Raw genomic sequence first — 12,058 nt, 5'->3', positions numbered from 1 at the left:
CTTACCTCCTAAGACCCTGTGCTAGACCTCGGGCTGGCTTGGTGGGATGAGGTATATAGCACAAACCGAAGACCTGGGAGAGTCTATCACGATGTGACCAAAGAACTGTTTGCGCCCGCAGTCTCGTAGGAATCATGATCCACAGCAGGTTAAGACACTGGAAGTACATGTAACGCAGAGTGAGCGGATACCTAGCATCAACAATAGCACACACAGCGAGAAAGTGGCATTGTTGTCGCTCTGCTCGGATCGCCTGCCGAGCGAGCGAGCGAGCGAAGATCCAGCGCGTAACTACCTGGATCCGCTCCAGCCCTCTTCCGTATCCTGACATCCACCTCCACTAGGGACTACTGCCTTACCAGGCTCACCACAGCTGCCTACCTGACCTCATATCTCCAGCAGGCGATCTTGCACATCGCGCAACCACGTGCACATCAATAACCACATTGGACCTGTCTCACTGTCGTCGCGACAAGCAAGACAGCAACCTCCTTCTCTGCGACGCATTCCGCCTGCTTCTCTACTCTACTCTGCTCTGCTCTGTCCTGTCCTGCCCTGCCCTGCCCGCCCTGCCTGCCCTCCTCTGCTCACCCCCACTCACGTCGAATACCAGAGTCCTCGCGGTGGATCCGCCCAATGCTGCGCGCTTCCACCTCAGCAGCACTGCGACCCCCATGATCTATTCATAGCGCCCTGCGTCACCTCTGCGCGATCATGCCTGGTATCGCACATGGGGCACAAGACAGACCGCCCGGAACCGTAACATGGACACCCAACAAAGACGAGCAAGCCGATCTCGACGCCATCGACACGAAACTGCAGCGCATGCGCGATCATATCACCGTCGATCCCTATGTCATTACGATACCACAAGACGTGGAGCCGCGATATCACCATCATTACGAGTCACAGGCGAAGCAATGGCTATACAGCACGCCGTTCGAGGACGGCGAGCACGAGGCTACCCAGTACCTGACCTTCCACTACCACGAGCCAGGCAAAGAGATGTATATGCTGCATAATAGCAGACCGATCAGCGAATCTAGTGGCAGCCAGGACAAGCCGCGGCCGAGCATGCGCACAAATATTTCTAACACTGGACCCAAGAAGAAGATCAGCTTCAGCGCGTACAAGAAGGGCAAGCAGAACGGCGATGCGGTGACTCCAGAGCTCGATGCGCAGAAGAGCGTGGATGCAGCAGGAAAGCAACCTGCCGTCAAGGGCCCCGTGGAGCGCGTCAAAGCGGAGACACAGGAGACGCTAGCAGCGGTAGCAGATGAGAACGAAGAAGAGCAAAAAATGCAAAGGGAAAGGTCGCCAGAGCATGGTGACTTGAAGCGCAAGAGGATGGAGCAAAGTGAAGCGGGCAGACCTGAAAGCAGGGCACAACATGGCGAAGCTGAGCCCAGCCTAAAGAAGCTGAAGGCAGAGGCTCAATCAGTCGAGACCGATACGCCACGGCATCAGAAGAGTACGACGGCGCGATCACAAAACAAGCTCCTCAACGGGACCAGAATGGGCGAATCCGAATTACCTCCTCGTCTTTCACCTCCTCGGTTGTCGCCTGGGCTGCCTGACAAACTATCGCCATTGCACACTGCACATACGACTACAGTGCTGGGAGCTTCAGCAGGCCCCGCAGATGCTCGCGAGCAGCTGCCTGCGCGACTGTCACTCTCCTTTCCCGACAACATCACGAAAGCTTTAGAAGCGTACAACAATATACGGCCTTCGTCTAAGACATCAAGTTCAAATCTGCCAACGCCAAGCACGATCGTCAAGGATAAGAATGGCAAGCTCACGCCGTTGAAGAAGACCGAAGGCATTACTAAGCACAAGTCTCCCATACCACGCAATGGCTTTCGCGCTAGCCCGAGTAGCCCAGCGGTTCGTTCTGAGCTTGAGGCAAAGGCCGCCGCAGTCGCCTCTACCCAACGAGCCGAAACTTTTGAGCATTCGCAGGACGATGAGATTGCTGTCGCCAAGGTGCCGAAGGCGAAGGGTGCCAACAAAGCAGACGTTGAAGCATCAGCATTGGTCAAGATAGCCCAAATGCCTGAGGATCTGGAGAAGTCGGCATCATTGGTCATCCGATTGAAGTACGGACGGCACCGCAAAGAGAATGTTCTGCGGATTCTGAAGATGCGGTCAAAGCCCGACAAGAGCATGCTACTGTCACCGAGCACAAGCGAAGAGCCGAAAGTGTCGACGAAGTCTATTGAAAAGCCCGATGAGGAGCGCAAGGACGAGTCGGCGAAGCTAAAAGGAGTTGCTCAAAAGGTTGGACCGGTTAAGAAGGACAAGAAAGAAGTGGCGGGGGAGACGCCTGCCAGAAAACCGGAGAAAACCGTGCCCAAGCAGTCCGGGAAGCGACCAATCAAGCTTGCGGAGAATCCGACTTCTCCGCCGAAACGAAAGTCCGATGATGACAGGCAAGGTCCGTCTGCTAAGCGCAGGAAATTCGAGGCCGCTGATGCACACAAAGAACCATCCACACCAGGGCCACGAGAAATGGACTCACCAATAGTTCCCAAGTCAGGTCAGCTCAATACACCGGGAACACGCAGAGACTTCTTGTCGCACTCGATGAAGCGAGAGCTATCACAGGACAGCAACTCAACGCATACTCCGCCAGCGGCGGCCAACACGCCCATTGTGAATGGGAGCACTTCGACGAGTGGTATCACTCGCCCACCATCCAGTCAGCCGAGCAGCAAGTCCCACAGACTGAATGCCTTTGAATTGGAGCAGAAGCGGCTTGAGGACCTAGGTCGACAGTTGAAGCACTCGGCTACTGCCCATCTCAACCACTCGCAGACTGGCCTTGATCAGAAACTGGCTGCTGTCAAAGCTGTCGAGTCACTACTATGCTACCTCCTAGCGTTCGCATGCGTGGATGAGGGCAATGCGTGTGCAGACCCGAAACGGCCTCCCATGTACAGGGTTTGGTGTAGTCTCAATGCCTTCTACGCGTTTGTCAAGCACACTACCTCTGCGTTTACGCCCCTGAGCGGCCTCGTGTGCGCTCTGGGTATTGTGATCAACGCCCGCATTTTAGAAATCAGCACTCTCGTTTCCGACCCGCCCAAGCAGGAAGTCCTCGTCGACACTGCTCTCCTCCTGACTAGAGCTGTTGCGGGCCTGGAAGAGAAGCTCGATCTCGACACTTTACAGGAAACTTTTCCGAGAAGTTGGAAGGGACGAACGAAGAAAATCCCCCCGAACGACGATAAGCTGGATCCTGCAAAGTTGCTTTCTGGTCCTTATAAGTTGCCTATTGGTGTTGCTACCACGCCTGTGCGTGCAGCCAGAGCTGGACATGCCATGTTGCGAGAATGGATGGCCAAAGAGAAGATTGACTATACATTGAAGTTGAAGCTCTGAGACTTGAGCTATGTTTGTGTATGTGTATTGTTTGAGCAAGAGGCGTTTCTTGTTGTTATTTTTGTTGTTGTTGTCTTGTGTGTCTGTCGCGCGGTGGGGGGTTCGGTCGGTCGAACAGTCGGTGATGAACGGGGGACCTGGAATTTGGCACAGGAACACCCACGCCAGGAAACGAACAAGCACATTGAGGAATACAGGCGGCAGGCAAGCAGGCAAGAGGCAATACGCCGAACATGTTTCCTTGTTGTTATTATGTTGGAAGCTCGACCTTTGCGTCTTGAGCCGATCACGATACCCCCAGTTGAACTTTGTTACAGCACCTTTCTGCGAACCATCTACACATAGGAAGGGACAAGAGTATCTGATGCGTTGGCTGTATGTTGGCATTTTCCATTTTCCATTCCCGTCTAGGAAGATACTCTGCAAAGCCATGCACTCTATATACAAGGTACCTGAGGTACCTTGTAGTATCGATCACTCTGCCTCTGCCTCTGACAACCTTAACTCACACTCCGACACCAGGAGGCGGCTCTATTTTCGCCGGGAAAGCACTAGCTCCAAGGTTGCTTTTACATTCAAGCTTCCAATCTTTGGGAGTGACCATATCTGCGGCCTCTTTGAAAGCCTTGAGTGTGCAAAACGTCTCGTCCCCTTCCAAATGTCTGCCCGGAGCTTTGCAGAAGGGAAGCGTGACAGGTTGGTCGTTATAGCGTAAACGGACATAGTGCCCTTCGAGTTTGTGCTGCGTGGACTGTGGCATGCTGTTCAAAGGTGCTCGAGAGGCAGTGTCAACATTCGCTTTTGATGATGATGACGAGAAGAGGGATGATAGCCAGGATTTGCCGTTACTGCTGGGTGGGCTCATGGAGGTATCTTTCGATTTGAATAGTTCGAATGCAACTGAGGAGGTGAAATTCGGCCACTTATTCTTTTCATAGTCAAATCCTCCTAGAGCTGCAAGTGTGGAAGCAATGGTTGTATCGTGACAGCCGGACATGCTGAATTTCAATGGCTCCCCCTGGCCTTCTTTTGGAACACCAATAGTCTGCTCGACCATTCTCTGCGTGACGTCGCCAATGAGACCACCAATGCCCAATTTTCTGTACTCTGCGCTCTCTTGGTAGCCTGCGAACCATTCTTCCACGCATATTCTGTCAATGTTGGCGCGAACAGTCTCATCGTAAAACGCAGCGGGCAGCTTAGTGTCCAGACCGTGTGCAAGTGTAGCATTGATGGAGTCCATGACTCCACTTAACCGAGGATGGGAGTCGACCTTGATGATCGGACTCTCCTTGGGCATCCACTTCCCGATCTTTTGATTGACATATTTCATCTCGTTCGAATCGTTCCAGATATTTGCAGCTCGGTCGGCGAATTGATGTGCGAGCTCAGCGAAGCGTTTGCAAGCGCCTTCGTTTGGGAACAGAGTTTCATCTTGGAAAGCTCGCTGCACGATTGCAGGAGGCAGCAGGCCTGGCGATCGAGATGCTGCTGGGTATAGGCCGACAAAGGCCTGCTGTACGCTCTCCAGTGCTCGCGGGATCGGTGTGGCCCTCAGACTGACGTTCGACTTGTTTTGCTCGTCCAGGAACGCAGGCAAGAACGCGAGCTGATTGACATAGAGCGTTCGTATTCGCTGACCGAGAGCGAGCGTGGTTTCACGGCCTCGGTCAGTCAACTCTCCCGGCTGACATACGGCATCAATGTCGCCTCTGGAGCCTGCTGCCAGCTTGGGAGTATCCTCGACGCCGAATGTCTCCATCCTCCTCTTCCAGGCAAGCGTGTCCCACGAGCCGTCGGCGGCAAGGATGGTGGCCTTGAGCTCGTTTGCTGCTCTACAATAGTTCCATGTCCCGTTCAATCCGGCATTTTTGAATCGCGATGACACCGGAGTACGCTCGCCATGCCTGAGCAGCACCTGGACCTGACACAGTTGGAGGGTGGGTGGGTAGAGCTGAGCAAGCTCCGATTCGCTGTAGGGCGATCTGGGAAGAAGAGTCGACATTGTAGGGACGATTGTCAAGTGCGTATCATCCCGAGATGGTGGTGGTGGTGGTGGTGATGTGTATGTGTATGTGTATGTGTCTGTGGTGGTAGCGTAACATTAACAAACATTTGACTCTTCCTTGCCTAGACCAACTACATGTACCTGAATAGACTTTGGCACGTGAAAAGGCGGTAGCCGAGTCCAGAGAGGAAAGAAAGATGGAGAAGGACTTTCCCGCATTTGGCTGAATGTGGAGAAGGCCACGGCGAAGACTCGGGGGTGCCCTCAGGCGGGAGAGAGACGGGAGTACCAGAATTGACTTGGTGCGCTTCTCTCACTCACGTCCTGAACAATCCCCAACTACAAGATGACGAAGACATGTCGGTGCCATATATCTGCAGCGCTTGCCGCCTCGCACCGCTGACCAGAACTGTACGCGGGACCGCGCGCCACTTACGAACGCTTTCGCAAGCAATCGCGTCCAATGGCACACGGGAGGATGGCGATGGTGATCACAATGGGATTGGCGACGGCGATGGCAGTGGCAGTGGCATCGGCTATACTGTCAGAGGACGATACTCGGGGCGGGAGCTGAGGCCGGAGCAGCCGTACACTCCGTTCCATCACGCTCCACCAGAACCACCTCGATCACGACTTGTGGGAACCGGATCAACGCAACGCGCGAATCGTCCAGCGCCGCAACGGCCACATCAGACCGACGACCATGCCAACGATAATGCGTTCGCTATACCAACGCATGTCATGAACGTTGTGAATGAGCTGTCCGGGTACTCCACAGCTGAAGATTGGCCATCGACATGGCGAGTCCTGCAGAAATTGGCACGGATATATTCTGAGGGTAACCCTCGCCATGCAGCGCGCTTCCTGAACATTTCGGGTGTGTCGAGGATCGTTTCGATCTTGCTGCATCGATCCATCATCAATCTGATGGATAGCATTCGAACAGGAGACGTTGATTCTGCTATGCCAACACCATACCGTATCATGCTGCTTCTCCACCAGGCATACGTTTCCAAGACACTGTACGTCCGCCCGGTGCTGTCGAGGCTGTCTGATTATCTCTGGACTTACCAGGCTGGTCGTCGTGCGGACATTCATGATCAGCGTCTCTCCAACGGTGTAAATGAGCTTATGGGCATATGGAGGTTATGTATAGGCGGTAGCCTTTCCAATAAATCACTAGGCGATGTTCGCGAGGCGAAAGCCCGCGCGTTCGCCTCTGTGGCAACATCAGAGGAAGACTGGAGCTTCCTCCCAGCTGTCGCAGCGTTTACGTCTCTGCATGAGCGCGATTCGAGCACTGCCTTTGAGCAAATGCTCGGCCTATTGGTTCCTCCGACCGATGTAAAGCAAGGCTTTCCAGCTCGTGGTGACTATGCCAGCGCTGCACTTCTCACTGTGGATCTGTTGAACAAGACTGTACAGCCGTCCGAAGATGGACAGAATGTGCCCATGGCCACTCTTGCACGATATGCTCCATTTGCTGAAATCATCGCAGAAATGCTCGGCATCGCTGCGTCGCCGCGTGTTCCCCCAGAACTGGAGCTCAAGCTCACTCTAAAGGCCGATGAACTCGGACTGGAACAGCTAAAAGCTATGCTTGCACGCGTCGGGTGCGAAGGCTATTCAGCCAACGTTACCAGCGTTGCACGCAGTTCCCAAACTCCAGCCAGGAGCCCACCATCTGTCCGCGTGGGGATACCTGCCCGTGTTGAGAATCCCACGAGCTTTGATGACACTGAACAGCTATCGCCGGAAGTGAAAGCGGCCGAGAGGCCTGCAGTCGAATCATACGCCGGAGAAAAGATCTACAGACTCCTGAAGGCCATGGAAGGCCAGGGAGTGGCACAAGTAGCCAAAATTGTGCGAGAGGTGCAGGAATACGCATCCACACTAAGCCATGGCGAAGTTTTGCCAATCGACCTATACGAACATATGCTGCTTGCCACTCTGTCTGTACGCGATACCAAAACTGCTGTCGAGGTCTGGCAGAACATGGCTCAGCTAGGTCTCGAGCCCACTGTCAAAACGTACACGGTCATGATGCGTGGCTCGCAGAATGCACGAGACGTGAAAGGCATGGAAGCCTTCTTTCAAAGGATGCGTCAGGCTGGACTTCGGCCGGACGCTTACTCCTGGTCCATTCGCATATTCGGCCTTCTTAAGCTTAGAAATGTCAGTACTGGCATGCGAGCATTGAGTGAAATGGGCCAGGAGTGGTTCGCTGCAGCCAAAGCAAAAGCGGTGTCAGAAGGGCTCCCAGCAGATACGAATTGGATGGCGTCGAACAAGAATATGGTTTCTGAGCTGATGAAGAGGTATCCTGGACCTGTTGACGGCGTACCTCGGCCAAACTTGGAGGTCATGAATGCTGCAATGGCAGCTCTGGCCACCACAAGACCGGATGAAGTGCCCAAAGTCTTCAGCTGGGGCCGCTCTTTCGGCATCGAGCCAAATCTTGCCACTTTCAACACTCTCCTCAGCATATCCATGAAACAGCATCGGCCCACAGATGCCCTCGAAGTGCTCCAACAAATGCAAGGGCGTGGCTTAGAAGCCGACTCCACAACCTGGACTGTCATCGTCACTTCTCTCTTCGAAGGAGGATTCCTGGAAGGTCTTTCCCCATCCGCTCAACAAACCAAAATCCTCAACTTCATCGACGCCCTCTCCGACAAATCCGAAAAGCTTCCCGGAATCAACTCAATGGGCTACGCCCTCATTATCGACCGTCTAATCAAACACTACCAAAATCACACTGCAGCAGCTGCAGTCTACTCACACATGCTCTCACGTGGCCTCAAACCCACCACGCACATCTACACAATCCTCATGGGATCCTATTTCGACCGAGAACATCTACAACCCGACTTCGCCGCCATCGAAGCTCTGTGGCAACAAATCACCCACAGTGAATTGCTCACTGGAATCGACGGCATCTTCTACGACAGAATGATCGAATGGTACGCGCGATATCACCATCTCGTCGGCGTCCAACCCATGGAGAAATTTCTCACCCTGTCTCGCGCGTCGTCCAAGAAACCGGGCTGGAAGGCTTTGGAGAGTGTGGCGCGAGTGTATGCAGCACGACATATGTGGGACAAGATGAGGAATCTGGTGGATGCTGCGACGATTGACATGAGGGATCAGCAGGGAAGGATTTCCAAAACTGGCGAGAGGCAGTTTTGGGATTTTGTGCATTCGACCGGCTTGTTGCGGCAAGAGGGCTATCTCAGTCGAGACGATTTTAACCGCGATCGTCCTGTCGGCAGTCCGTTGGAGAGAGCTGAGAGAGCTGTACAGAGTGGATGATGAGGTGGTGGTGGGGGTAATCGATCGGTATCTGAGATGGATGCTGAACATAAGCTGTGCTGAGCTTTGGCAGCAACTTTTTGATAGACATATACACATCTGTACACTATACAACGCTCTCATCCTGACAAGTGCGAGAAGTTCGCATCGGATTTTTTCTTTTTTTTTTCTTTTTTTTCCCCACGACTCTCACTCTCCTTCCTTCCTTCCTTCCCATCCACTACAGCCTCGCCTTGACACCCGTATTATGATTGTCAGCCTTGGAACTCGCCAAAGTAAGCTGATCGGCCTCCTCTGCAATCCCCCTGGCAATTCCCCTCGCAATGCCCATATTGGTAATCATCGGGTTCACGCCACTCGCAGAAGGGAAGACCGACGCATCGGCGACGTACAACCCTTGCGTGTCCCACACGCGACCTCGATGATCCACCACACTATTGTGCGGAGCCGTACCCATTCTGCACGAGCCCATCTGGTGCGCCGAGAAGAAGCCCGTGCCGGGCGAAGGAAAGGCGTTCGCTCGGACTTGGGCGATCCAGGCCGCGAAATCGACATCCGTGACCGAAGGGCTCGCGTTGGTGTGGATGAAAATTTTCGAGTCGGTGTCCGAGGCCGGTCGGACAAAGGGTGGAATTCCAGGTGCTGCAATGTGGATCTCTCGAGCACCTTCCACATACATGATTTCGGCGAGTCGGACAACTCCCTCGAGAATGTGCTTTTGGTCGTATTTGCTGGGCGTGTATTGGATTCGGCAACTCCCGTCTTTGGCGTCGGTATAGACACGCCCGCCATATCGGTCGCGAGCCAGCGCGATGTAGCCTGTCATGCGACGCATTTTGGCTGTGAACTCCTTGAAGCTGAGGCCACCTTGCCAGTCGAAGAGCGGAAGAAAGGAGCTGGGAAGCATGGTCGTACATTCGAGCTTGGTGCCGTACCCGTCGCCATCCATGTTCTCGAATTCGTTTACGACGGACGTGAGAATTGCTCCCTCCCACGGCCGGACATCTTCATCCCAGACTGCTGCAACCATGTTGACAGGATGCAGACGGAGGTGACGACCTATGTGCTTGTTCTTCAAGCCTGACCGCTGCAGCAAGAGTGGTGAGTATACAGAACCAGCCGAGATGATGGTACGCTTGGCTTTGATGATCACTTCGCGAGTGGTCCGGTCTGTCCCAGAGACACCGCTCATGCTATCACGCGAAGTCCAAATACCCTTGACGCCCGTCGCTACAGTGGTGTTCTTCTCATCGAAGAGAATTTTAGTGACCTCGAAACCTTCCATGAAAGTTGCACCGGCATCTGCTGCGTCGGGCAGGAATGTGACTGTAGGTCCTTTCTTGGAGCAGGTGCGACATCCTCTGGTGCAGAATCCATCATGATGGACTTCGCCGCCGGTATTTTGCGCGACAGCTTTCGCAGCCCAGCCGAGCTTCCTGGCTCCTTCCAGAAGTACTATATTGCCTTTGTTATGAGTGATGTTAGTGGTACTTACGCCCATCCGATCACAAACAAAGTCCAGATCTGCCTGAAAAGCTGATGTAGTAAAGTGAGTCAGGCCAAATTTTTGGGCCCATTCCCTCCGCACAAAGCCTTGTGGCTGCAATGAGGCACTCCAGTTGACTGTGCCTCCACCTCCCCAGGTCGTGCCTGCCACGACAGTCATGCTCGCATCATCCGAGATGATTGCACCCCCGTTGTCGAAGAGATGGGTGGTCGCTTCACGTTCCCCCATGGGGAAATGCTCTGGTGACCAATAGTACTGCTTCTCTACGACAAGCACTTTCAGACCGGCTTCTGCCAATGTCTTTGCAGCGACTGCGCCACCACAGCCACTTCCTACAATGAGTACATCTGTCTCGATGACTTTGGGCTCAGCAGAGACAGGTGGCGGGATCTGCAGAAAGTGGAAGCTGTATCCAGAGGGTGCAGCTTTGGCGTAAATCGGTGCCCTTGGATAGCCCAGTATAGCTTCGAGATTCGGTGAGTTTCGCAGCCATATCACACGGCATAGCTGCGTCAAAGACTTGTGCAAGCCTCGAAGCAGTGGTATGCGAGATTGGGCCCATCCCAAAAAGACCTTTTCGCGTTCGCGTACTGTCAGTCCTGTCAAAGGTGTCGTGTGGCCCGTGAGTAGGAGCGAGCCGGCTCGTGTGCTAAGAAAGGGGGAGTTTGCGTCAGCTGATGCTCGCGGAATATCATGATAGTACGTAAGGTATATGAAAGTCACTGGTGCGTTCACTGTGATGTTGGACTAATTTCGGCCATCAATCGGGGACGCCGCGCTTGTGCACTTGGACGGATAGAGAGCCATATCCGCTTCATGGACCATGATGCAAACGGCAGTTGCCACGACATAGAGTAGTGGAGGGTCTTACTTCAATGCAGTCAGAATGAATAATAGCCCATTCCTGGCTTCCTCCCTCATATAGAATACTACCAGCCTGGCAATGCTCTCCTTGAACATGGGGTGGTTGGAGGCGCTTTCGCTGAGGTAAGCAAGCGCCGTTTCATCGGACTCGTGTCTCGCCAGGTCCCGGATACGCTTGACGGCAGCATCGTAGACATGGACTCGCAGAGGATGTTGGAGCAAGTGATGGTCGCCATCGTCAGTGCGGGTCAAAGCCGGTACTACAGCATCGGCAATGGCAAACAGGATGCTCCATTGCTGTGGGTTCAAGGGATCGTGCTGGGGAGATGGTGGCAGTGGTGTGTCCGACACATTGAACGTCGTGCTTTCAGCGGACATGTTCTTATCTCTCTCGGCGTGGTGGTGTATCGGGGGGGGGAGGGGAAGGGGAATGGATGCCAGTCGTGGTCGGCCCGTGGAACTCGAATCCGGGTTGCCCAGATGGCGCGATTCAAGAGGAGCTCAGGAGCTGCGGTGTACAGCTGAGGCGAGGCGATGCGAAGCGATTCTGCGATCACAGTAGATGGTGCAGAGACTTTGTTCCAATGTCGATATCTGGTGTGCTGTAGTAGTCCAGTGCGGAAGCGCAGGATGGATGCACCCTGGAGCTCGCTGTTCCACAACCGCAGTAGTCGTAGTCGTGGTGTGAGCGCATGTACGATGTACGAGTAGTTCAGGAGATGTCTAGCTCCGATTTATTCAATAATAATGATGGATGATTGATGCTCTTTTGACAGGGGTGCTGGGTCAACAGTGCGTTTTTATTGATTCCAGCTCAGCGCAGCGCTGGGAGGAGAAAGGGAGGCCTCGGTAGGTTGCCAACTCCTCCTCCATGTTCACATCGACGGGCGCAACCCTGAATCACCCATGTGCGCGCACACACACATTTTCTGATTCTGCGACCGAGGACGAGACGTGAGGTGACGTGACGAGAGGAGACGAGA

The 12,058-nt window shown here is 53.9% G+C and overlaps 4 protein-coding genes across 4 annotated transcripts; 2 read left to right on the top strand and 2 right to left on the bottom strand.

Moving 5' to 3' along the window:
- Positions 1-350: 350 nt before the first annotated feature.
- On the bottom strand, positions 351-5,422 carry SEPMUDRAFT_154027 (phosphoglycerate mutase-like protein). The gene has a single exon (XM_016907541.1). It carries the CDS (start codon positions 5,387-5,389, stop codon positions 3,890-3,892), a length of 1,500 nt encoding a protein of 499 aa, XP_016763253.1. The 5' UTR covers positions 5,390-5,422; the 3' UTR covers positions 351-3,889.
- Positions 351-5,422, top strand: SEPMUDRAFT_147096 (uncharacterized protein). The gene has a single exon (XM_016904077.1). The coding sequence runs from the start codon at positions 715-717 to the stop codon at positions 3,382-3,384; it is 2,670 nt and encodes an 889-aa protein (XP_016763252.1). The 5' UTR covers positions 351-714; the 3' UTR covers positions 3,385-5,422.
- Positions 5,423-5,742: 320 nt separating this feature from the next.
- Positions 5,743-11,976, bottom strand: SEPMUDRAFT_154026 (long-chain fatty alcohol dehydrogenase). The gene is made up of 2 exons (XM_016907540.1): positions 11,083-11,976; positions 5,743-10,860 (listed from the first exon to the last, which is right to left on the bottom strand). The coding sequence occupies exons 1-2, from the start codon at positions 11,451-11,453 to the stop codon at positions 8,925-8,927; spliced, it is 2,307 nt and encodes a 768-aa protein (XP_016763251.1). The 5' UTR covers positions 11,454-11,976; the 3' UTR covers positions 5,743-8,924.
- Positions 5,743-11,976, top strand: SEPMUDRAFT_123496 (uncharacterized protein). The gene is made up of 2 exons (XM_016901844.1): positions 5,743-10,860; positions 11,083-11,976. Exon 1 carries the CDS (start codon positions 5,750-5,752, stop codon positions 8,702-8,704), a length of 2,955 nt encoding a protein of 984 aa, XP_016763250.1. The 5' UTR covers positions 5,743-5,749; the 3' UTR covers positions 8,705-10,860; positions 11,083-11,976.
- Positions 11,977-12,058: the final 82 nt, after the last annotated feature.

The sequence above is a fragment of the Sphaerulina musiva genome (assembly GCF_000320565.1).
Source record: "Sphaerulina musiva SO2202 unplaced genomic scaffold SEPMUscaffold_2, whole genome shotgun sequence".
NCBI classification, from domain to species: domain Eukaryota; kingdom Fungi; phylum Ascomycota; class Dothideomycetes; order Mycosphaerellales; family Mycosphaerellaceae; genus Sphaerulina; species Sphaerulina musiva.
Note: the sequence above shows the minus strand (reverse complement) of the source record. Positions and strands in the feature narration are given on the sequence as shown.